Here is a 22,471-nt window from a genome sequence, read left to right as displayed (position 1 = left end):
CATGCAGAGGCTGGAGGTGTGGCACATCTGGGCATAGTGGAACAACAGGTGGTCAGTGTGGCTGGAAAGTGGGTGGGGAAGAGCTGATAAAGACAGGGAGATTTGTGCTCCACCAGAAAGGGCCTGGGAGCAAATATAAGGATGTGTCATTGGCTCTGTATGAAATGGGAACCTTAGGGTTTCCTGCAGAGAAGTAACATGGTTTCATGCATTTTAAAGCATCAGGCTGGGTGACCACCTGTGTGGGGTGAGGACAGACGTGGGCTAACCAGCCCTGGGAAACTGGGGCCAGGGTCGGTGCCACCTGCTCTGGTTGGCAGGTCTGGTCTGCCTCTGAACCAATGGCCAATGCCACGGAAAAAGTGAACATTCTGGAGGAGAGCCCGGAGACCAGCCCCGCAGCCCAGCCAGGCATTTGGGAGGAAGCGCTTTTCCTCCTGGCGCTCTGCTTTCTTGGCTCTGTGGATGTTCAAGATTGATAATTCTGTGGGACTTCCTAACAGTCGCTATGAAAATAGGGCCAGATGTTTCAGCTCACTGTTTCAGCCTCTGGGAAAAGTCAGAACAGAACCAGGGGCTGAGGGGAGCCTGGGGTTCATGTTCCCTGCGCAGACCTTTCCCACCCAACACACCAGGGTGTGTGTTTCTGACTTACTCTCCCCAGCCTGGAAAATGCCTCACTTCCAATTCTTTGCTTTCTTATGTGGAAGTTATGCACACCGCTCCCCCACAGAAAAGGGGCTGTCTCTTCTTTGCTTTAAAGGTGTCCATAGTGATACCTGTGATCTTGATGTGGGGCTGTCTCTTGTTTGCTGTAAAGGTGTCCATAGTGATACTTGTGATCTTGACAAGCAGAAACGGGCTGGAGAAACTTTAGAAAAAAGAGGCATTGATGGCTTGGAACTCTGTGAGTGTCTGCACACACGAAAGTGTGAGTGTGATCTGTAAGCATGTTTGCATGTAAGTGTGTGCATGTGTGAGTGGTAAATATTTAAGTGTGCATGTATGTGTGCATGGGTAGCTTTTTGGCAGGCATGGCATGTGCCTGGAAAGGAGGAGTGTTGAGGAAGGTGAAGGCCTAGGATGTATGAATATGTGGGGGAAATACTTTGGCAAACACAGAGATCTGATGTGTCTGACCCCAGGACGTGGAGCAGGTGTCTTGAAGGCGAAGACTAGGAGCTGAACTTCGGAAGATCTCTTTCATCTGTGGAGCGATGGCCCAGGCTACCATGTTTGGAATTTCTTCTGTAGCTAGTGGGCAAAGATGGAAGGTCTCTGAGCGAGGTGACCTAGCCAGTCTGTGCGAGGTTCATGGGAGGGCGCGCTTGCTGTGGGGAGGGTGTGTGTGTGCATGGCTTCCACCAGGCAGGAGGCCCTTCTGGAATTGAAGGCCAGTGCCATGGAAATCAGTCCCAGGATTCTGCCAGAGGAATGGAGAGGAGGGCACGGGGGCTAGGAACATTTTGGAGGCAGTGTGAAAGGAAGTGGCGATCTTTTGGACATGGTGGGAGGAGAGCATGAAGCCTCAGTGGACCGAGATGTACAGCGACAGGTGTGTCAGGAAATGCCCTGCTCGGCGGCGTGTGGAGACCGATGGTGTGCACTCGTGTGGAGGTGTGGTGACTGTCTCTTCCACGGGGCGTTTAAAGTGAAGTTGGAGCAGTGTCAGCCTGGACTGGTGAACGTGGGTCGGGCTCCATCAGTTAGGGGTCTCCCAGAGAAGAGCTGCTGGTTGAAACCATGAGACTGCTGAGTGTGGAGGGGAGACAGGGCCCAGAAACTGGGGCTGTGGAGAGAATATCTGTGTTTGGGGCTGGAGGAGGGGAGGAGCAGTTTTACCAAATGGGAGCTGAGCAGGTTTCCAGCAGGAAGGGCTGGTTGCATGGCGCACAACAGGTTTCATGAGCCAGGGGTAGACAGCCCCATGTCAGCGGCAGAGGTGCCAAGGGGTACCAGGCTGTCACGTCCTCCAGGGGAATTGAGTGCCATCTTGCTTTTCTCCATGCCCAGGTTACCACTACAACGACCTGGTGTCTCCGCAGTACCTGAACCTCATCGCAAACCTGTCGGGCTGCACCGCCCACCGGCGCGTGAACAACTGCTCCGACATGTGCTTCCACCAGAAGTACCGGACGCACGACGGCACCTGCAACAACCTGCAGCACCCCATGTGGGGCGCCTCGCTGACCGCCTTCGAGCGCCTGCTGAAGTCCGTGTACGAGAACGGCTTCAACACCCCTCGGGGCATCAACCCCCACCGACTGTACAACGGGCACGCCCTTCCCATGCCGCGCCTGGTGTCCACCACCCTGATCGGGACGGAGACCGTCACACCCGACGAGCAGTTCACCCACATGCTGATGCAGTGGGGCCAGTTCCTGGACCACGACCTAGACTCCACGGTGGTGGCCCTGAGCCAGGCGCGCTTCTCCGACGGACAGCACTGCAGCTCCGTGTGCAGCAACGACCCCCCCTGCTTCTCTGTCATGATCCCCCCCAACGACTCCCGCGCCAGGAGCGGGGCGCGCTGCATGTTCTTCGTGCGCTCCAGCCCCGTGTGCGGCAGCGGCATGACTTCGCTGCTCATGAACTCCGTGTACCCGCGGGAGCAGATCAACCAGCTCACCTCCTACATCGACGCCTCCAACGTGTACGGCAGCACGGAGCACGAGGCCCGCAGCATTCGCGACCTGGCCAGCCACCGCGGCCTGCTGCGGCAGGGCATCGTGCAGCGGTCCGGGAAGCCGCTGCTCCCCTTCGCCGCCGGGCCGCCCACCGAGTGCATGCGGGACGAGAACGAGAGCCCCATCCCCTGCTTCCTGGCCGGGGACCACCGCGCCAACGAGCAGCTGGGCCTCACCAGCATGCACACGCTGTGGTTCCGCGAGCACAACCGCGTCGCCGCGGAGCTGCTCAAGCTGAACCCGCACTGGGACGGCGACACCATCTACTACGAGACCAGGAAGATCGTGGGCGCGGAGATCCAGCACATCACCTACCAGCACTGGCTCCCGAAGATCCTGGGGGAGGTGGGCATGAGGACGCTGGGAGAGTACCAGGGCTACGACCCCGGCATCAATGCTGGCATCTTCAACGCCTTCGCCACCGCTGCCTTCAGGTTTGGCCACACGCTCGTCAACCCACTGCTTTACCGGCTGGACGAGAACTTCCAGCCGCTTGCACAGGGCCACCTCCCCCTCCACAAAGCTTTCTTCTCTCCCTTCCGGATTGTGAACGAGGGCGGCATCGACCCGCTTCTCAGGGGGCTGTTCGGGGTGGCGGGGAAGATGCGTGTGCCCTCGCAGCTGCTGAACACGGAGCTCACGGAGCGGCTGTTCTCCATGGCGCACACGGTGGCTCTGGACCTGGCGGCCATCAACATCCAGCGCGGCCGGGACCACGGGATCCCGCCCTACCACGACTACAGGGTCTACTGCAACTTGTCGGCGGCACACACGTTCGAGGACCTGAAAAATGAGATAAAAAACCCTGAGATCCGGGAGAGACTGAAAAGGTGAGCTGAAGAGGCCGTGGCGGTTGGCTCATGTACCTAGGCACCTGGAAGACCCAAACTGTGGCTGTGTGTGTTATTTGGTTCTGAGTTTTGTTTGTGTCGTGCAGAGGTGAGATGAAGCAAGTCCATGAAGGTGAAGATGGGAACCTGCAGCCTTCAGTGGCTGTGTGGCTGTGGGGAGGGGGCAGAGCCAGGGGTGGACGGACAGTGGAGGGCCCTTCCACCAGCCTGTTTTCCAAGAGAGGAGCTTCGCTGAGCTGTGGCACGTTTTCAGCTTGGAGATGAGCTATACTTTTCCGGCAGAAGGGTTGACTGCAGAGAACAATACACTGTTCGCACCAGAAAACACCGAAACTGACACTGTGGCTGTTAGGGGCGGTGCTTCACGTTCCTGGTCTTGTATCAGGGGCAGAGAGAGAGAGGCAGAGCTTGGTGTCTGCAGAACCAGGCCGTTGGGGCCACCAACCCCTAAGGCTTGGCCTGTAGCAACTCCCGTACTCACTGTGTTGCCCAGACCTAGGCCTGTGGGGCCACCTGCCCGTTACTGCCACAGATAGCGCCGCTTTTGAGCCACAACCTTGATCACCTGTGGACACAGTTCTCCTTGTCCTGCCGCAGAGGCAAAATGGGAGGCCATCACTCCTGAGACAAGGAAAACCGGCCAGCTAGATTAGGTCACATCAGGCCATGTGGGGCGGCAAAAATGGCAAAGTTTTACCGGCAAAGCAGTGACCACGGCACTACCCAGGCCTAGGACTGGGGTAGGATCAGGGCTGCCTGGTCCATAGCCAGTCCACTTCCCAGGACTCGGTGGCACAGTGGGGTTCTGATTAACTCAGATTTCCCCAAAGTGGAGATATTCAGTGGCTTTCCTTTTTACTAGATATTCACATCTTTTACTCACTACCTTTTTTGCATGTTATTTCTACCAGATTTGCTTTTGGTATTTTAAGGAAATAAAAATAATTGCAAATAGGCATGGTGGCTCACGCCTATAATCCCAGCATGGTGGGTGGCTAGTGCCTTTACTCCCAGCGCGGTAGCTCACACCTATAATCCCAGCACTTTGGGAGGCTGAGGCAGGTGGATCACAAGGTCAGGAGTTCAAGACCAGCCTGGCCAAGATGATGAAACCCCATCTCTACTAAAAACTACAAAAATTAGCTGGGTGTGGTGGCAGACGCCTGTAATCCCAGCTACTCGGGAGGCTGAGGCAGGAGAATTGCTTGAACCCGGGTGGCAGAGGTTGCAGTGAGCCGAGATCGCGCCACTGCACTCCAGCCTGAGTGACAGAGTTGAGACCCCATCTCAAAAAGAAAATAATAATAAATAAAAATAAAATAATTGCTCATCAGTGTTTTCCTGTTATGATTCTTCTCAGTCCTTAGATTATGAATCAGATCCACAGGGCACTGTGTATAGGACATGTTGTTCCCATTCAAAAACATTGTTTTAAAAAGAAGAAAAACCTTTCTTCTTAAGACTGTTTTCCCGTATTTTCTGGACTCTCCAGTTGACTCCTAAGTTACTTAACGCTGAAGTTAGGACATATCCCGTTAGGATCTGACCTGTGCCTTCTAAAGGAAAGTGATTTTTTATTTGTAATTTATTGTAAGTTATGAATAAATGAACATGATGTCCTATTAAGTTTAATATGTTCCAATGTTCGTTTAAATAATGCTCTTAAATTACTGGCATTTGGAAATGTGTGCGCACTCCATTAATCCAGTGTAGTTTTTTGTTGTGGTTTTGCTGAATTAGGACTGATGTGAACTGTCTGTGTTTTTTATGTGCTTAAATATCCTCCTTTGTTCTTGTCCAAACTGACACAGATTACTCTCCCAGCTGATTCTCTCTTTTGCCAAACTTATTTCAAAACTTTTCAAAAGAACTAGATGTGGAGCCCAGTGCTGGGTGGACCGTGGCTGCGTTGCGTGCTAGGCCTCTGGTAAAGAAGTTAAGGACGTTACCCACACACTGAGCCCTTCGTCTGTTTCTGTTTTCCTGGCTCAGCCCATTGCTGACTAAGGGGAAATGAAACATAAACGTGAGAAAAGTTGCATGACCATCGGAGACCATGGGGCTGGGAGGACTTCACAGGGCAGAGGGGTTGCCTTCAGCAGACGTTAGAGATTGTGTAGTTCTCATCTACTTTGTGTTTCACGGCGGCACGGCGAGTGGATGGCATGGCGTTGGCCTGGGCTCGCCTTTGCTGCCCATCCCCAGCCATGGGACATTCTGGAACTGCGAGGTCTCTTCCCTGGAGGAAGCTCCTTGCATTCGGGTGGAGGCTTTAGACTCTGGTGAGCCTAAGGAATGTGACTATTGCAGCCCCTGTGACGGTGGGTCCCTCCCAGAGGTGGGGGACAGAAGACAGCAGGCACCCAGAGCAGGAGCCGCCCGGAGCAGGAGCCGCCTGGAGCAGGAGGGAGTCCTCTGGGAAAAGGTGTGGACGCCTCTGGTGGCCCCAGTGTGCTGTCCTCAGCCACAGACCAGATGCTGCCAGGGTCCTCCCGACCAAGTTTCACTCCCAGGGGACATCTTAGAGCTAGAAGTTCAGCCTGAATGTTATTGAACTTACAAGAAAAAGGCACAATTTGTCTGTCTTTGAAAGACTAAATGCTAGTTTACATAAAATTGTGTTTATTCTACGGTAAGACCAGGGGCCACTAAGGACACAGCCCTGTGTGCATCCTGTTCAGTCAGCAACAAAATCTCTCTTGATCCTAGGCGTCAGCTGGTGGTCACTGATTTGAGTTTTGTAGAAAAGGGCAATGAGAATTATAGAATGTATATGTTAAAAATCGAGTTGAGCTTTGAATAGCAGTTGAAACAGGCATCATTTGCTGCGTAGTCAAGTTCTAAGATGAGATTAGATGATTTGTGGTAGAAGTTGTGACATGTTGCTTATAAGCCTGTATTTCTAAGGAATTGGAAGAAGTCGATGAAAATGTTTGTTTTTGAACATATAAACCTAAGTTTCTTTTGCCCTATCTTTGCTTAGCAGATATTTTCTTTTATGGCAAATATATTTTCAATATATAGTAGAATCAAATGTTATTCTTTAAAAATGTATCTATATACTTTTAAAAATAAACATGAACAATAAACTATATGCTTTTAGCTATATATAATTTATTGTTCATATGTTTATTTTAAAAAGGTTGGAAGGGTATACATTATGATGTTAATGTGGTTATCCCTGAATAGTAGGAAAAGGTGTGGCTTAAGTTTTCTTCCTTATGTTTTCTTGACTTTTCTAAATTTGTTATAATAAGTGTGTGTGTGTGTGTGTGTGTGTCTGTCTCACATATATAACAGAAAGTAGGGAAAATCCTTTGAAGAATAGTGGAGAGATGCTGCAAAGAAGTAAAGATTTTGTTTGTTAAGTAAAATTCTAAATAATGTAAAATGTAATAGAACTGTTTTCATGTTTGCTGTATTTTTTACCATGTCCAGCTTTGTTAGGTAAATTCAGTTCTCTCTTTATTTTTTAGGTTGTATGGCTCAACACTCAACATCGACCTGTTTCCAGCACTCATGGTGGAGGACCTGGTGCCTGGCAGCCGGCTGGGCCCCACCCTGATGTGTCTTCTTAGCACACAATTCAAGCGCCTGCGAGATGGGGACAGGTGAGCACGTGCACCAGAAAGGGGAGCGCACTCCTAAGCCGCCTTCTCAGGGACTCCAGAGGAGATGGGCCGTCCTGGTTGAGAATGAGGGAGGCACGAGGCCCTGGTGTCTTCTGTGCACCGCCTTGGACTTGCATGTCCTTGCAGCCTCAAAACTCAACCACACCAGGTTCAAAGATGCTTTTCCCACCCCTTCATTTGTAGGAATATTTCTGTTCCTGTAAACCTATTGGACAATCCATACAGCTAAACCACTGTGGGACTTCAGAGAAGTTTGGGCTTCGGGCAAGATCTTTGTTTTGCCTCTTGTCTACTGTTACTACTTTAATGTAGTGGAAAGGCAGACCTATTACTATTTCAGCAAACCTAAAATAAGTGCCATACCAGTTTTTTTTAAAGTTGCCCATTGTCTTTGTTGCTAGTCAGAAGAGCTAACACTGTCGTTTTTACACCAGATTGTCTGCCTTTGCTTATGTTATGGAGTAAGGGATGTGAACAGTGTGTGAGTCCATTTTTAAGTGACACCTAATCAAACCTAGTGGTTTCTGTATTGCTGTGAACTAAGTAGGGGGAGATTTTAACTCAGCTCCTGGTGACCTGTGAGTCTCCTGCCCTTCTCTGATCCTGCTTTCATTTTGGGGGATCCAGGTTGTGGTATGAGAACCCCGGGGTGTTCTCCCCCGCCCAGCTGACTCAAATCAAGCAGACGTCTCTGGCCAGGATCCTATGCGACAACGCGGACAACATCACCCGGGTGCAGAGCGACGTGTTCAGGGTGGCGGAGTTCCCTCATGGCTACGGCAGCTGTGACGAGATCCCCAGGGTGGACCTCCGGGTGTGGCAGGACTGCTGTGAAGGTGCGTGCCAGAGGCACCACGTCTGTTCCTTTCTCATCCCTGGTTTTCGTGACTGCTTGGCGGGTGCTTAATTACCTGCAGATGTCACCCTAATCTTGAAAACTGAAAACAAAATATTCAGCTTTAGATTTAAATTGTGCTATATCCATGCTGAGATGGACTGCGGAGCCAAAAATATAAACAAAGGTGGTGATTCTGAGGAATTGGCAGTGCTATGGGAGAACATTCATGATTAAAGCACTATGTAAGAGAAATAGAAACCCAGACTTCAGCAAGGTGTGCCCCTAATTTTTCCTTAAAACCTAATGTATGTCTAGCTTATGGTACTTGTGTAGCCAGATAAAAGACAAAAATCAAAATATGAAAGTAGCATATCAAATATATCAGGTTTTCTTTAAAAAATTATACTGAATGTTCTAAATATCTGTAACGTAAATGACTGAAGATAGGTGTTGTAAAGTATCTCGTGAGGAGCCCTGCAGGTAGGAGGTGGCCTCATGATCGGCGTCAGGGGTCCTGTAGCTGAGGGACGCCCTGACATCAATCCAACAGCCCCGGCACTCGTGCCCTGCCCTGACATCAATCCTACAGCCCCGGCACTCGTGCCCTGCCCTGACTTCAATCCTACAGCCCCGGCACTCGTGCCCTGGCGCGCCAGGTCCCCTTCCCTGCAGAGGCGTCAGTGGCCTGCTGAGTGCAGCGATGGTTCTCCTGGCTGAGCTCCTGCTTCGCATTCCTAACTCCCAGCCTTGGTTAACCTCCATTTCCATTACTAATTTGAACATAATTTTGGCTTTATTCAAACTATGATCAGAGCCCCATAAAATACCAAACTGGGGATGTTTAGAACCCAGGTTGTGTAGTGCTCACTCTCGTGGTGAGAGAAGCAGGGCCCACCACCATGGGGGGATCTGGGGGCCTGCGGTGAGCATGACGGGGAGGCGGGGCCAGACCCTGGCCTCGTCCAGCGCTCTGTGGAGCTTGTGGTGTCTGTGGACACTTGGTAGTTTAAGAATAGACACAAAGTTCAGATACTGTAGGCATATTCTCCACCACCTTATTTTTCCTGAAGTAATAGTTCTGGCCTAGATCTTATTTAATTTAGTAAGTGTTGAAATCTGCATTGATAATAGAGCTGTGTTTTAGCAGCTTCTAAGACAGCGTGTGCCTGTGTGTCTGTGTGCGCCTGTGGGGTGTGTGTACCTGTGGGGTGTGTGTGTGGTGGGTGTGTGATCTAATTCTGCATCTGCCTCCTTATCTGCCTCCCCCCACCCACCACCCACACACACATGCAGGGAAGTATATATGATAGGAGAATTCACATAAAAAATAAAATTATGCTTTCTAGGTACCCAATTTTCCACATCATTTACATGTTTGTTATTACATCTGTCGGAAACTTGTATCTGTTTTTTGTTTTATTGTTTGTTTTTTTTTTGAGACGGAGTCTCGCTCTGTCGCCCAGGCTGGAGTGCAGTGGCCGGATCTCAGCTCACTGCAAGCTCCGCCTCCCGGGTTTACACCATTCTCCTGCCTCAGCCTCCCGAGTAGCTGGGACTACAGGCGCCCGCCACCGTGCCCGGCTAGTTTTTTGTATTTTTTAGTAGAGACGGGGTTTCACCGTGTTAGCCAGAATGGTCTCAATCTCCTGACCTCGTGATCCGCCCGTCTCGGCCTCCCAAAGTGCTGGGATTACAGGCTTGAGCCACCACGCCCTGCCTGTTTTTGTTTTTGTTTTGTATCCTCACTGGTTTATCCAATTCAAAATACTTTTCTACAAGCATGGTAGAAAATGTGTTCTGTTTGTAGAAAATTGTGCTGTTGAAAATGATTAGGAAAAGCCAATGATACAAAAACCATTTTCTGGTAACTTTACCAGGCCCCTGTTAGCTGCTTATTAAGAAGCACAGCCAGGTTTTCTGTTCTTTTGCTAAGAAAATCCAAAGTCCTTTGAAAGACTTCATCTTTAAAGCCAGTCTTTGTTCCCCTGTGTTACAAGCCCCTCCTCCTCTCAGGGGCACTGTGGGAGAGGCTGAACTGCCTGAAGCAATGGCTGACATTGTTTCTTCAGGATACTTTTCTCTCTTAAAATAACAGGCATGGCCTTAAGCTGACACAGCTTAGAGAATGCTTGATAAGCTTTACCTGTTTTTATTTTACCCCAAAAGCCATATTTAAATACAGCAGAAAAATATGAAAACAGAACTCAGATTTGACAGAACCAAATGTCAATTGCTATTTACTTTTCAATTACACTTTTTAGAAAGACACATTGGGGGCTGGGCGGTGGCACACGCCTGTAATCCCAGCACTTTGGGAGGCTGAGGCAGGCGGATCACCTGAGGTTAGGAGTTCGAGACTGGCCTGACCAACATGGTGAAACCCCGTCTCTACTAAAAATAACAAAAATTAGCCAGGCGTGGTGGTGGGCACCTGTAATCCCAGCTACATGGGAGGCTGAGGCAGGAGAATCGCTTGAACCCAGGAGGCAGAGGTTGCAATGAGCTGAGATCGTGCCATTGCACTCCAACCTGGGCAACAAGAGTGAAACTGTCTCAAAAAAGTAAATAAATAAAAATAAAAAGACACATTTAAAATGAACATCCTTGAGGTGAAACTCTTTGTCATCCGCTTCACTGATGCCTACACCAAGTGCTGTGTGGCATCTGCACGAGGTCTGGGAAGCCAGCCTGCTCCTGGCTTGGCCAGCCTGGGCAGCTCAGAGCAGGTGCAGGCCAGGCCGCTGAGCAGGTGTGGCCCAGCCGTGCCCTGGGGCGTGAGGAGGAGACGGCCATCCTGGAGGGATGGGGGTCCCATCAAAGAGTTCTGGGGTTGGGGCTGATGGGTGCTTTGGCAGGGACCCCTCAGTGCCTGGGACCATGTCCTCGCCTTGCTGCTTCCCTGTCGCCCTGGAAATCTACCGGGGACCCACCCCAGACCTGCACAGCCCTGGGTGGGCCTGCCAGTGAGGCTCATTTTTGTCCCCAGGGTGTTGCTGGGAGGGGCTACGGTAGTCTGGGAGGCAGCTGCTGTTTTAGGATGTATTTGTGTGCCCAGGAGCCGTTTCAAGAAACTCTTCTCTGCTCCTGAGATGATTTGTGAGTGGAATAAGCGAGGGGTCCAGCCAACTGAGTTTACTCAGAAGCTGTATAGTTAATGTGGAAATAAACAACAGGTCATTCAGCGGGACTGTTTATGGGCTCTGCTCTGGGGGCAGAAGGGGCTTTAGGCCTGTGTCTTGAAGATACTCCCTGCCTCTTTCCAGCCAGTCAGGCAAATACTAGACCAGAAGGAGCCGGCCGCCCTTCACGGGAGACAGGAAAGCTAGCGTGGGTCTCAGGTTTATACTGCATATGCCTCTTCTCTTCTCATAGAATGTCTACTCCAGTGGCTTCCTGAGACATTAGCATTTTGCAAAGGTCCATATTTGCCCTTCACTTTCGTTCTCTGCCACAGCTTTCTTGGGTGAGGATGATGTACAAGACAGACTAAACACCCCATCACTTCGTTAGATGGTGTGTCCACAGGGCCCAGGTGGGAGATAGCACTGAGGGCCCCTCACTCACCCGGGGCTCAGGAGGGACACAGCACTGAGGGCCCCTCACTCACCTGGGACTCAGGAGGGAGACAACACTGAGGGCCCCTCACTCACCCGGGGCTCAGGAGGACACAGCACTGAGGGCCCCTCACTCACCTGGGACTCAGGAGGGAGACAGCACTGAGGGCCCCTCATTCACCTGGGGCTCAGGAGGACACAGCACTGAGGGCCCCTCATTCACCCGGGACTCAGGAGGACACAGCACTGAGGGCCCCTCACTCACCCGGGGCTCAGGTGAGGTATCGCACTGAAGGCTTCTCAGTCCACCACAGGTTGAAAAGGAAGCCACACCGAGGCAGGGAGGCGTTTGGGCTACATTCAGGAGAAGCAGGGCCGGGCCCGCCTCTTGTCTGGCAGTGGGACTGGCAGTGTGATGCAGGTAGTGTAGCGTAACTTCAAGGCACTCCAGAGTGCAGAGTGTCACCTGGCCATAGGGGAGGGACCGCCAGACAGGAGCAGACTCTGATCTCCGAGGCAGAGTGCCTGAGCCTCCATCTGTGGGTGGAGGGAACTCAGCAAGGGTGTGGTTGTGGCGTGGTGGGTGGTGTGGGCCTCCTCAGTTCGCCCAGCTGTCCTCAGCGCGGCCGGTGCCGTGAGGTCACGAGGGCAGGGGCACAGCGGAAAGAGGCTTGACCCCCTCAGGGCAGGAGACGGTAAGAGCTGCAGACCGGCTGCCAGGTTGCCTGATTTAAGGTGCCATCGTTTGCTCCACGGCAGCCAGTGAAGACTGTTCATAGTTGGCAGGATGTGCTTTACTTCCCTGAGGTCAGAGCCTTCAGAGCTGACATTCTGCTTTGTGCTTCCATTTTAGACTGTAGGACCAGGGGGCAGTTCAATGCCTTCTCCTATCATTTCCGAGGCAGACGGTCTCTTGAGTTCAGCTACCAGGAGGACAAGCCGACCAAGAAAACAAGACCACGGAAAATACCCAGGTATGGTGGTCTCTGAGGTCAGTTGATGGACAGAGGGGCCCTCACACCACGGGCATCGGGCAGTAGGACCAGCATCCTGTTGTGGGCCTCTGGTGAGGATGGTTCCTGGCAGGGACGTCCCGGGGCACTGGGGGCCAGGCTGCAGCCTGCATCCTGCTGTGCTGCCCGCTCAGAGCATCAGGGGCAGTGCACACCCAGGAAACCTTGAAATGAGACCCTGCGTGACCTGCTGAGATTATATTTCCCTCTTCCTTTCCCCTCACCACAGTGTTGGGAGACACGGGGAACATCTCAGCAACAGCACCTCAGCCTTCAGCACACGCTCAGACACACCCGGGACTAATGACTTCAGAGAGTTTGTTCTGGAAATGCAGAAGACCATCACAGACCTCAGAACACAGGTGAGGTGCCTGGGGGCCTGTGTCCCCCCATCCAAGACTCCACAGCAGCACAGCCGTGCCCCAACCTTCTGGGGATACTGCTTCATTCCCAGGCGGCTGTTCGACTGCCCACACGGGACCCTGACCCTGGAGCCTTGGGGTGTCATTTCTGCGTGCTGGGTCGGGCTGGGCCATGTGCCACTGGTGTCCCTGGGTTTCCCAGCAGATGGGGGTCACCAGGCAGGGGCAATCTGTGTCACAGCCGTGGGACTGCCAGCCAGGTGACCTTGCAGGAGAGAACACACGATTAGGGTGCTGTAGGAGAGTTCAAACATGAAGTCCTGTTCTTAAGCCTCTTACTTAGGAATAACTTGGAATCATCCCTCCCAGGGCGTGGTAAGGAGGCATTTCCAGTTCAGTCCTCCACAGCCGATCCAGCCTCTCCGGTGTGAGGAAAGTGCTGGTGTCTGTGGTACGACCATAGGGATTTTCAGATGGGGCTCTTCTCGGGCTCTGCAGAAATCCTGCAGAAATGAGTTCTGTCCTCTCCTTCCTATCCCAGGAACGTCCTTCTGCTTTCTCCAGTGCCTGTGGTGGGGTTATCTCTGGGATGTTACATAAGCCGGTGGAGATTGAGATCTATGGCTAAATAAAAGGAGGTGCACTCACTCCGCTGGTGTGGGTGGGATCCACAGGGCGCGCGGGTCCTGGCTGTCTGCAGCACTTTTAACCTGTAAGCACAGCTCCTTTCCTACTCACAGGACTCTAAGCCCCTAGGTTTGGGAGAGTCATCTCCTAGTGTAGCCCCAAGGTAACCCCCAGCCACAGGGAGAGGTACCCTGACTGCTTCTATGCCTGCCGCCTCATCCCCTGCAGCTGCAGGTCCTCCTGCCTCTGCAGCCTGGAGACCAGGTGCACATCCCCCGGCAGCTGCCCAAGTGGACAGCATGCAGTGTTCACTCAGCTCCACCTGGCAGTAGGAGGGAAGCAGAGACAAACCCAGACTGACCCTTGGGGTCTGTGCTGAGGCCTGGGAGCCCCAGGGGTCCACTGGGGAGGTGGGTCTGTGAACCCCAAGGTCATTCAGGGCAGGCCTTGTGCACAGGTGACCCTGGACAGCAGAGCAGAGGCGGAGGGGGACCAGCCACCCCACCTGTGTCTGCAAATACTAATGCCCTGTGCCCTCCCGTGTTGTTGATTCGGTCCACAGCGCTGTGACTTCCTTTCACCCTCAGAATGAATGGGCAGCTCCCAGGGTAGCAGCGCTAGGTCTGAGAAACGCGGATGTCGCTTGTGATTTTGCGGCTGGCAGCAGCACAGGGTGTGTGCCGTCTGTGGTCGTTCCCCGCACCCTGTGTGCGCAGAGGCGTTCGTGTATCTTGGTGACTGCTGAGGCGCATGCAGGCTGCTGTGGTCACTGCTTCTCTCTGGCTGTGAATTAAAGCAGGTCAGCCACAGACACAGAGGTGACATGCAGGTCACCTGGAACCTCCACAGACCGTCCTGGCTGCCACCCCCAAGTGCTCTCTGGCCCCTGTGCCACTGCTCCTGAGGCTTCCCTTTTTTTTTCTTAATCCCCATCCCCATCCCCAAAGCTAGAAAGTTCTAAGCTTTGGTAACTTAAGTGCCAGTTGCTAATGAATGAGGCAGGCAGGAAAGATGGCTTTCATTTAGAAGCCGTATCTGAGGCATTTCCCGAAGTGAGTAACTAGTTAGGTTCTAGATGTGCAGCTGTCATGAAATACAGAGGGTACGGTGAGGGGACGTCCACCTTTTTCAGCATGATGTGTGCACAGGTGAGACACGGCCCCGGCACAGGTTGGGGACGACACACTTCTGGCTGACAGGAGATCAAAGACGACGTTTTAATTGAAATGAGTGAGTGGGTGGCTCACACAGCCAGCATCGTTGATCGGTCAAAGCAGACAGCCTTGCCTGTGGCTGGACATGCTTTATGAGAAGGCTTATTGGAAGAATTGGGATAGATACGATAAATAATTTGTGTTCATTTCAGACGTCACTGACAGTTTAGGTTCTGTTGCAGGGGACAGAAAACCCCAAATCCGGATGGTTTTAATGAGGTACGAGTTTTTCTGTCACTCCCTGCTGCGGCTCAGTGCTGTGCTGCGGGTGGCCTCTTCCCAAGGTCACCTCGTGGCCCAGGCATTTCCGGCCACTGTCACACTGTCTGGCCCCCAGCCCTGCAAGACGCAAGAGAAGGTCTGAGGAAGGAGACCCTTCCAGGAGGCTCCTGCCACCCGCTGCCTGGCACGGCGGTTGGAAAGGGCACCTTATTATGGGGCCCCATGCTTCCAGAGAAAAGCCAGTGGTGGTGTTACTCGGAAAATAGGCAGACTTGACTCGGGGGATTCTGAGTGATCGTCGTTCATTCTGGTGGAAGCATAGGCTCAGGACGTTCTTGTCCTCTGGTTGAATCTTGCTCCCACAGTCCTCTGAGAACGTCACCTTTGTGACCAAGGCTTTTATTTGACAGCACGGTGGTGGGACCATCTTCCACTGGGGCTTTTGGCCAGCCGTCGCCAGTCTAATAAGGACATGGGAGATTCTGTAAAAGTTCTTGAGAAATATTCTCCTCAAATGTTGTTTATTTTAAGGCATTATTTTCAGGGAAATAACATATTTTAATACGAGAACTAAGCTGTTACTCTGAAGTGGCCCGTGAATGAATGTTCTTTGCTTTGCTGCAGATAAAGAAACTCGAGTCACGGCTCAGCACCACAGAGTGCGTGGACGCCGGGGGCGAGTCTCACGCCAACAGCACCAAGTGGAAGAAGGATGCATGCACCATTTGTGAATGCAAAGTGAGTATGGGGTCTGTCTTCACACCCTAAGGTATACCCAAGTCCGAGAGTCCCATGTGACCACTCAGGTGGGTGGCCCAGATGTCAGGGCCAGTCCCCTCCCCACCCACCTCTGCCGGCCTTCGTCCCTCCTTCACTCCTATGGAAGCACCAGGCAAGCCCAGCTCTCTGTGCACAGAGGACGTGCTAGGAGGCTCAGAACCTCGGCATGGTCCACCCCACAGAGGGCGGGCAGCCCCTACTCTGTTGGGGGGCCATGTGGGGCTGCTTGTGTGCACTGGCCTCACCTCCCACCAGCTGTGGCAGGAATGTTCATGCCATGGAAACCCGTGAGTGGGGCAGATCAGCTCCTCCCTGCAGAGCTGGTGGGTGAACACTGACCTGCCCGCCACTGACCCTGTCCCACCTCCCATCAGGGCTGGGGTTGTTACAGAGGTCGCGGGGGGACAATCCCTCCCCTGCAGAAGGAGACTGGTGGCAGGTGGAGCGTGCCCTGGTGCCGCCAGTGGACAGACGTCTGGCTGGAGCAGGCTCCGTGGAAAGCTCAGGGCATAGTGTGAGGAGGCAGGATGGTGAGGACAGCAGGCCAGCCCAGGCGCCTCGCTTGCCATGGCCATTGGGAGAGGGCGCATCTGTGTCCCTGAGCTGGTCAGGTTTGGGAAGAGCAGACTGGGGAAGAGCAAAGCCCTGTCCCTTCCTCTCTGTCTATTCCCATCCTGCTTCCTGACAACGTCCACGCCCAGACGCAGTCCGAGGGGATCCAGGTGTGAGGTGGGAGGATGTGCCCAGCTGGTGGTCTTGGCCCCTCAGGGTGAGAGGATGGTGGGCATGGACAGAAGGGTGGGACGGGAGCCTCAGGGAGACTTGTTATGGGAGCTCCCATTAACTCATACCTGTCTGCAACTATGAAATCCTCAGAGAACCACAAAACCCATGCCCACAGGGCAAGCACAGTGGGCAAGGCAGGGGCCTCAGGGCAAGGCCTGACTCATGGCTGTGGCTGACACCTGTCCCGGAGCTGACAGGCTGTGCTCTGTCTCTCTTCTCCAGGATGGGCAGGTCACCTGCTTCGTGGAAGCTTGCCCCCCTGCCACCTGTGCTGTCCCCATGAACATCCCAGGGGCCTGCTGTCCAGTCTGCTTACAGAAGAGGGCGGAGGAAAAGCCCTAGGCTCCTGGGAAGCTCCTCGGAGTTTGTCTGCTGTGCCATCGTGAGATCAGGTGGCCGATGGCAGGGAGCTGCAGGCTGCAGACCAGGAAACACCCAGAACTCGCGACATTTCATGACAACGTCCAGCTGGTGCTGTTACAGAACGCAGTGCAGGAGACTTCCAACTGGAGCATCTGTGGAGAAGGAGGCGGAGCAGGTGCCCGAAGGGAAGCAGGCAGGAGTCCTAGCTTCACGTTAGACTTCTCAGGTTTTTATTTAATTCTTTTACAATGAAAAATTGGTGCTATTATTAAATTGCACAGTTGAATCATTTAGGCGCCTAAATTGATTTTGCCTCCCAACACCATTTCTTTTTAAATAAAGCAGGATACCTCTACACGTCAGCCTTACCTTGTTCAGATGCCAGGAGCCGGCAGACCTGTCACCCGCAGGTGGGGTGAGTCTCAGAGCTGCCAGAGGGGCTCACCGAAATCGGGGTTCCCTCACAAGCTATGTTTAAAAAGAGAATTGGTGTTTGGCAAATGGAACAGAACCGTTTATAAGAGTGTTCACAGGGACACTGTCTGGGGTTGCAGTGCGAGCCCCCGGCCTCTTCCCTGGGAACCTCTGAACTCCTCCTTCCTTTGGGCTCTCTGTAACATTTCACCGCGTGTCAGCATCTAATCCCAAGACCAACATTCCCGCTGCTTGAAGCAGCAGTATAGCCTGTGACTCTCCGTGTGTCAGCTCCTTCCACACTTGATTAGAACATTCATAAGCCACATTTAGAAACAGGTTTGCTTTCAGCTGTCACTTGCATACATACTGCCTAGTTGTGAACCAAATGTGAAAATCCTCCTTCATCCCATTGTGTATCTGATACCTGCCGAGGGCCAGTCGCATGCGTTGACAGCACCGCCCCCAGCTGGCCCTGGTTGTGTCCATGTCCTGAACAGGAGCCGCCTCCGGATGGCTCTTCCCAAGGGAAGAGGAGCTCGAGTGTCGGGAACTGTCTAACTTCAGGTTGTGTGAGTGCGTTAAAAAAAAAAAAAAAGAAGAATCCCTATACCTCATTTGTATTTTTAAAATGCGTGATGTTTTATGAAATTTTGTCCATTTTTTAAGTATTAGATATGACAGAAAAACCATTTCCACTATGCAAAAGTTCTTTTAGAAGTCAGTGAAAATCAACTCTCATACCTCATGGTCTCTCTTTAATTGACCAAAACCTTCCATTTTTCTCTAAATACAAAGCGATCTGTGTTCTGCGCAACGTTTCCCCGAACACACAGCTTCAGTGCAGCACGCTGACCTGAGTACCCACCGTGTGCCGGGCATAGTGCTGGACACATGAGGCACCAAGGTCCGGGCCACCTGCCCTCAGCGCGGCCCAGCTGAGGTGGTGGAGGCGGAAGCCCCTGAGGTCACGGCCGTTTCAGTTCAGGGTGGCAGGTGTCCAGCACTGGGGTATGACGTCGAGGCTTCCATGGGGTGGGGGTGGCCGGCTGCCTTCTGACAGGATGGGTGCGCACAGTGCCTAGTGTGATTCGTGCACGGCCCGTGTTCCAGGAGCATGTCCTCCCAAGGAGGCAGCCCGACCCTTCCAGCACGAGCCTGCTGCGTTGTTGTGGCAGAGGCAGCATTTCAGCTGTGAGGAGGGTCGTTGGATTCATGGGTTTTATCTGTAAAAATGGTTGTCTTGACTTCTTATCCTCATATTGGTAAATGAGTGATAAAATTGGTTGGCGTTTCATGACATATGGACTTCTTTTGAAATAGCAAGTCAAATGTAGTGACCGAATTGTGGAAGAGATTTCTGTAAAACAGGAAATGTAAGTTCGTCTAAAAACTGACGGTTATGTAAGTTGCTGAGGCACTCGGATGACAGTGGATTCTGGGTTCTCAAGTGTTCTGTGCCTCTTACGTGCCTTGGAGGCCTCTGCGGTCTCAGTGCTGAGGTGGCACACCTGTAGCACACCTGTGTAATGTGCAGTCTGGGCCAGTGACAAGCAATTGTGTTGTCTAAGCCAAAGGGGGAAGCTGACTGTTATTTACCAAAAAAAAATTCTGTAATTCAAACCAAAACGTCTGCGGAATCACCAGTTTGATACTCTCTGTAATCAGAACAGTGGGCAGTGCCTGGGTGAACGTGTCTAGCAGCCCCTCTGCGGGATCGCTGTAACGGGAGTGGAATGTACATATTTATTTACTTTTCTAACTGCTCCAACAGCCAAATGCCTTTTTTATGACCATTGTATTCAGTTCATTACCAAAGAAATGTTTGCACTTTGTAATGATGCCTTTCAGTTCAAATAAATGGGTCACATTTTCAAATGGAGAATGGCTTTATTTTTTTTTTTTTTTTACCTGAAACCAGTACATGAGGCTAAAGCTTTTCCAGGTGAGATCCAAAGCCTGAGAAGGGAAGGAGGTAGGTCCAGGAAAAAGCCCCAGAACTGTCCTAGTCACTAATGATTTTGTGACTAAATGTGAAAACATTACTAAAAATAAGGTATTAGATAAAGTTGACTTCCTTTTCCGAAGTAGCTAGGATGCTTTAACCTGACTGAATTTTGACAGGTGGGAGTGAGCTCTTGGGAAAAACCTCTGGCAACTAAATGCCTCCTGCAGTTTTTGTGCTGTGGAGAAGGACATTTCTTTGTCAGAGAGGTATATACAAGCAGCTCACACACCGAGGTGTCTGTGACGGGCAGCTGCTTTTCCAGAAGCAAGAACGCAGGTCAGGAGGGCACAGTGCACAGAAGGCAGACACTCCCTTTTCAGAGCTGAGCCATGTGGGGCTCTGGGGCCAGAAGTGGGGGATGACTTGTGATAATTGCTGAGCCCCTCAGGCTGTGGTTGGGTGGGGGACAGGATTGCTGCTCTAAAGGAAACTGGAATGGATTCGAGGGCGTCTTTATAGGGCCTGGAAAAAATACTACTCATCTATATAAGAAGAGCAATGAAATATTAAGGAAAAATTAAATATTATGTTGTTAAAATTGCCAAATCATTTCAAAATTAGAATGAGAAATTGAGCTGCTTTCATGGAATGTTTATGAACATGGGATGAACACTCCTCAGTCAACAAAAGACAAATTAGGTGCTTTTCTGTCACCAGGGAATGAGTGCCGTATACCAATTTTAATTTAAATGAAATGCCTAATGCAAAACTAGCAAAAGTTAACCATATGCATCTTGTTTTAATAATATGTGGAATGCATTGAAACATTCCTATTGCTTTTTGTTATTAACACTTAATACCTGTTTCTGACGTGCAAGATTATATGTCAAATGACATAAATACAGGCATACCTGGGAGACATCGTGGGCTCAGTTCCAGACCACCGCAATCAGTTACTATCTCAATAAAGCAAGTCATACAATTTTTTTGGTTTCCCGGTACATATAAAAGCTGTGTTCACATTATACTATGATCTATTACATGCACAGAAGCATGATGTCTAAAAAATGTACATACCTTAATTTAAAAATACTTTATTGCTAAAAATAGTGAACGATCATCTGAGCCTTCAGTGTGCTGTAATCTCTTTGCTGGTGGAGGGTCCTGTCTTGATGTTAATGGCTGCTGACTGATTAGGGTGGTGGTTGTTGAAAGTTGGGGTGGCTGTGTCAGTTTCAGAAAGCAAGACAAAATGAAGCTTAGCGCATTGGTTTAGTCTTACTTTCATGAAAGATTTATTTGTAGCAAGGGATGTTGTTTGATAGCATCTTACCCACAGAATTGCTTATTTCAACATTGGAGTCAGTCCTCTCAAAGCCTGCTGCTGCTTTATCACATCAACTTACGGAATATTCTAGATCCTGTGTTGTCATTTCAACAGTGTTTACAGCATCTTCACCAGGAGTAGAGTCCATCTCAAGAAACCACTTGCTTTGCTCATCCCCAAGAAGCAACTCCTCATCCTTTCAAGATTGATCATGAGATTGCAGCAGTTCAGTCCCATCTTTAGACTCCACTTCTAATTCTCTTGCTATTTCCACTATATCTGCAGTTACTGCCTCCACAGAAGTCTTGAACCCCTCAGAGTCATCCAAGAGGGCAGGAATCAACTTTTTTTTAACAGGCACTCCTGTTAGTGTGTATATTTTGACCTGCTCCCATGGATCATAAATATTTTAATAGCATCTAGAGTGGTGAATTCTTTCCAGAAGGTTTTCAGTTTACTTTGCCTCAATCCATTAGAAGAACCACTATCTATGGCAGCTACAGCCTAATGAAATGATTTCTTACTTGAAAGTCAAAATTATAACTTGATCCATGGGCTGCAGAATGGATGTTGTGTTAACATTCATCTCTTGCGTGACCAAGTGCATTGTCAATGAGCAATAATATTTTGAAGATAATTGATTTTTTTTCTGAGCAGTAGGTCTCAAGAGTGGGCTTAAAATATTCAGTAAGTCATGCTGTAAACATATGTGCTGTCATTCAGGCTTTGTTGTTCCATTTATAAAGCACAGCCTGAGGCCCGGTGTGGTGGCTCAAGCCTGTAATCCCAGCACTTTGGGAGGCCAAGACGGGTGGATCACGAGGTCAGGAGATCGAGACCATCCTGGCTAACCTGGTGAAACCCCGTCTCTACTAAAAAATACAAAAAATTAGCCAGGCGAGGTGGTGGGCGCCTGTAGTTCCAGCTACTCGGGAGGCTGAGGCAGGAAAATGGTGTAAACCCGGGAGGCGGAGCTTGCAGTTATCTGAGATCCGGCCACTGCACTCCAGCCTGGGGGACAGAGCGAGACTCCGTCTCAAAAAAAACAAACAAAAAAAAGCATGGCCTGAGTTGATTTAGCATAATTCTTAAAAGTCTGAAGATTCTCAGAAGTAAATGAACATTAACTTCAACTTAAGGTCACCAGCTGCACCAGCCCGTGACAAGAGAGTCATCCTGTCCTCTGAAGCTTTGAAGCCAGGCATTCACTTCTCCTCTCCAGCTACAAAAGTCCTGAATGCATCTTTTTTCAATAGAAGGCTGTTTTGTCCACATGGAAATCTGTTATTTAGTGTAGCCATCTTCATCTGTGATCTCAGAGCTTCTGGAGACCTTGCTGCAGCTTCTCCATCAGCACTTGCTGCTTCTCCTTGCGCTTTTATGCTGTGGAGACAGCTTCTTTCCTTAAACCCCAGAACCAACCTCTGCTAGCTTCAGAATCTATTTCTGGAGCTTCGTCACCACTCTCAGCTTTCATAGAATTGAATGGAATTAGGGCCTGACTCTGTGTTAGGCTTTGGCTTAAGGGAATGTTGTGTCTGACTTACCTTGTATCCAGATGATTCAGACTTTCTCCTTATCAGCTATAAAGCTGTTTCACTTATTACCGTGTTTCGTTAGTGTGTTCACCGGGGAAGCACTTTTAATTCCCTTCAAGAACTTTTTCTTGGCATTCACGACTTGGTTGTTTGGCACAAGAGGCCTGGCTTTTGGCCAGTTTCAGCCTTTGACATTCCTCACTCACTGAGCTGAATCATGTTTAGCTTTTGATTTCAAGTGAGAGACATGTGACTCTTCCTTTCCCTTGAACACTTAGGGTCATTGTAGGAATATTAATTGGTCAAATTTCAATA

At 50.8% G+C, this 22,471-nt stretch overlaps 1 protein-coding gene across 2 annotated transcripts in view; it reads left to right on the top strand.

The window, feature by feature from the left end:
* Positions 1 to 19,228, top strand: part of PXDN (peroxidasin) — a 112,599-nt gene extending 93,371 nt beyond the window's left edge. For both annotated transcript variants that reach the window (XM_007971639.3, XM_007971638.3), the window contains 7 exons: positions 2,014 to 3,517; positions 7,015 to 7,149; positions 7,798 to 8,006; positions 12,416 to 12,536; positions 12,805 to 12,937; positions 15,625 to 15,738; positions 16,789 to 19,228. In XM_007971639.3, coding sequence (XP_007969830.3) covers positions 2,014 to 3,517; positions 7,015 to 7,149; positions 7,798 to 8,006; positions 12,416 to 12,536; positions 12,805 to 12,937; positions 15,625 to 15,738; positions 16,789 to 16,908 — 2,336 coding nt within the window. In that variant the 3' untranslated portion in view covers positions 16,909 to 19,228. The remainder of the gene's footprint in view (positions 1 to 2,013; positions 3,518 to 7,014; positions 7,150 to 7,797; positions 8,007 to 12,415; positions 12,537 to 12,804; positions 12,938 to 15,624; positions 15,739 to 16,788) is intronic.
* Positions 19,229 to 22,471: the final 3,243 nt, after the last annotated feature.

The sequence above is a fragment of the Chlorocebus sabaeus genome, chromosome 14 (assembly GCF_047675955.1).
Source record: "Chlorocebus sabaeus isolate Y175 chromosome 14, mChlSab1.0.hap1, whole genome shotgun sequence".
NCBI classification, from domain to species: Eukaryota; Metazoa; Chordata; class Mammalia; order Primates; family Cercopithecidae; genus Chlorocebus; species Chlorocebus sabaeus.
Note: the sequence above shows the minus strand (reverse complement) of the source record. Positions and strands in the feature narration are given on the sequence as shown.